This window comes from Brassica napus, chromosome A3 (assembly GCF_020379485.1).
Source record: "Brassica napus cultivar Da-Ae chromosome A3, Da-Ae, whole genome shotgun sequence".
Classification (NCBI taxonomy): Eukaryota; Viridiplantae; Streptophyta; class Magnoliopsida; order Brassicales; family Brassicaceae; genus Brassica; species Brassica napus.
This window is the reverse complement of record NC_063436.1, coordinates 11,470,538-11,473,553: the sequence shown is the minus strand read 5'-3', so window position 1 is coordinate 11,473,553 and position 3,016 is coordinate 11,470,538. Positions and strand designations below refer to the sequence as shown.

The following is a 3,016-nucleotide window of genomic DNA, read 5'->3' as shown; positions in this document are numbered from 1 at the left end:
AATCTCCATCTTTGACTCCTTATAAAAAACATAATTAGTTATATAATCAATGTATGATATCACTGAATGTAAAATTATAAGAAAGTTAATCAAAATTGGCATGACATCACAGGCCTCACGTCACCGGAGAGCAAAAGATAATACATTCAACCGGATTCCTATAACGCGGTAGGACTGGGAGGTCTATTTGAACTTTGAAGATGATTTGTTTATTTGTTTACTCGGCTGAATCATAGCCATCAGATAAATAATAAAAATATATACAATAAGATTAGCTAAACTAGAGTGAGACTTTCACCAAATTGATTTCTATTGTGATCGAAGAGAGACCATCTCCAATCTATTGTTGTTTTATCTATATAATAACAAATAGAGATAACCAGCCCAATTCTATTTCATTTTTACAGAAAAAAGAAATAGTATATTTTTTACTTTTTACTCTATATTTGAAAATTATTATTCTAGAAAAATATATTCGATAATATATCACATTTAAAAAGGTAAAATAGTAAAATACATTGAAATGGTCTAAATTATAGAAAGATTATAGACCAATAATTTACATCTTATAGATACTAATAAAAATTATTTTAGCTAAATAAACAAATACTATTTTCTGCATTGTAAAATAACTTTAGCAGTTTTATAAATTTGAAAATTCTATTAAGAGAAACAGGGTAAAATAATAGTAGTTAGTAGTCCTTCTCTTTTCCACCCAACTTCTTATAGTCTAAGCTTAAAACAAAAGGAGAAATAATAATAATAAAATAAAACTTATCGAATAAGCACAATGGTTGGATTCGTCTCATCATTATAAATACTAAAACACACATTTGCACAACACACGAAACTCACATTTCAATCAAACTCTCTCAAAAAGAAACAAAACACACAGAGAATTCTAAAAAAAGGTTCTGAATTTAAATGGCTATGGAAGAGAAACTCGTGATCAACGAATTGGAACAAGGGAGAGAGCTTGCCAAACGATTGATAAGCAATCTCAAACACACTTCTTCTGTTGAATCTAGCAAGATCATGATCTCTGAAATCCTCCGCATTTACCAGAATGCAATTCTCATGTTGAGCTTCAAGGAAGACGACAAGAACATCCTTAAGAGAAGCCGCGAGATCGAAGAGAAGGATTCTAAAACCTTGTCTAAGAAGAGGTAGATTGGAGCTTAATGAGTCATTCCTTGTCTGTGGGTTTGGGTCGAGATCTCACGTGTCTGAATTTTGCTTTTGTGGTTTGCAGAAAATTATCGGACAAGAAGACAGAGGAAGTTAGGGTTTTTGTCGGAACAGGTTCGATTGATGATGGTTATTGCTGGAGAAAATACGGGCAAAAAGAGATTCATGGATCCTCAAACCCTAGGTAAGATTCCTTAAGTTACAAAGTTTTTTAACTTTGTTTTGTTTTTTTCTGGGCATTTACTTAAAGTACGTCTCTGTTTCTGTTATTATTACAGAGGATACTTCAGATGCACGCATCGATTCACGCAGAAGTGTCCAGCACAAAAGCAAGTCCAGAGATCCGACAAAGATCCTTCGATTTTTGAAGTGAAGTATGTCGGGAACCACACTTGTAACAACAACAGTACTTCCCCAAAGACGACAGCCACGAGCTTTTCGATGTTTGGAGAAGGAAACAGAGTTGGTTTGACAGAGCAAACCGAAGACATTAATAAACCGACGAAAACCGAGGAAGTGGTGATAAGTCTTGAAGATCTTGAGTACAAGAAGGACATTTTCAAGACGTATTCTTTCTCCAACGATGAGATTGAGAACGTTGGTGGATGGAAAAGCAACATTTTCCAGGAAAATCTGTCTCCTGCAACGACATCAGGGTCTGGGATGACCAGCGAGATTGCTACAGCTGTTGAAGATTGGGGAACTGTAGATTCGTATTTCTCTTCGTTGGACAATATTATCGATTTGGGACAGGACTTGTGGTCGTGACATTTGAATCGGTGGATGTAATGTTGTCGTGGTAGTAATTATAGATGGTGGGTGTAAGGTTTATATTTAGGGATGTCAGTTGGGCTGTCCATGTCCAAAGGGCATGTCCAAATGGACAAAATAGTTTATTGGACATTTTTTTTTTTAAGCCCAAATTGTCCAAACCAAATTGTCCAAACCAAATTGGACCATTCCAAATGGGCCTTCCGCGGGGCCCAAATAAAATTGGACCATTCATACTAAATTCATTAAAAAAACATAACTTGTGCTTAAAAAAAAATTCAGAGCATAAGCAATTCAAATGTTTTACACATTCCAAATCCAAAGCATAGACAATTTCATATATTAAAGTTCATACACAGAAAAAAAAATCTAAAAACGATGGTGAGAATCGCGAGAGATTATTTCCCCAAATATCAAACTCGCGAGAGAGAGATCGGAGAAAGTGAGAATCGATTTCAATTTTTTCCCCAAATGTTGCAACCCTAATTTTTTAAGATTATTGGAAGTCCATGTCCAAATGGGCAAGCCCAATAAATTTGGGTTTAAATGGTTTTTATCCAATTGGACAACTTAAAAATTTGGGTCTAATTTGGTCAGTCCAATTGGAATTGGTCATGGGTAAACCATGGTTATGAAGCCCATTTGACATCTCTATTTATATTAGTCTGTGCCGATGGTTAGAGATTGGGTTTTAGGATACTTTGAGTTTTACCCTTTTTGTTTCAATAGTGTTTTGTGTGAATTTTCAAAGAGATTTGACGGTACATCATACATGATGACACAATCAATAAAGAAATGATTTTAGCATTGTAAACTTTAAGATATGCTTCAAATCACACAATATCTGAGGTTTCAAATCAGTGCTTCGTTACAACTTCTGGTAATATAAAATAGGAGCCGATGAGTTATGGGCCTTGAGTACAAAATGAAGCCCAATAACAATTTAACAGCCCAATAACAATTTAACAGCTCAATACGGAACAGACTTGAGTCGATTTCATCTGAAGAATCTTGCAGAGATAGCCGGCGAAGACCACAACAAAGAAAAGTTCAGAGG

General features: G+C 34.8%; 1 protein-coding gene across 1 annotated transcript; it reads left to right on the top strand.

The window, feature by feature from the left end:
• The first annotated feature begins 420 nt into the window (after positions 1-420).
• LOC106443658 (probable WRKY transcription factor 46) lies at positions 421-2,102 on the top strand. The gene is made up of 3 exons (XM_048775863.1): positions 421-1,166; positions 1,253-1,372; positions 1,467-2,102. The coding sequence occupies exons 1-3, from the start codon at positions 925-927 to the stop codon at positions 1,954-1,956; spliced, it is 852 nt and encodes a 283-aa protein (XP_048631820.1). The 5' UTR covers positions 421-924; the 3' UTR covers positions 1,957-2,102.
• Positions 2,103-3,016: the final 914 nt, after the last annotated feature.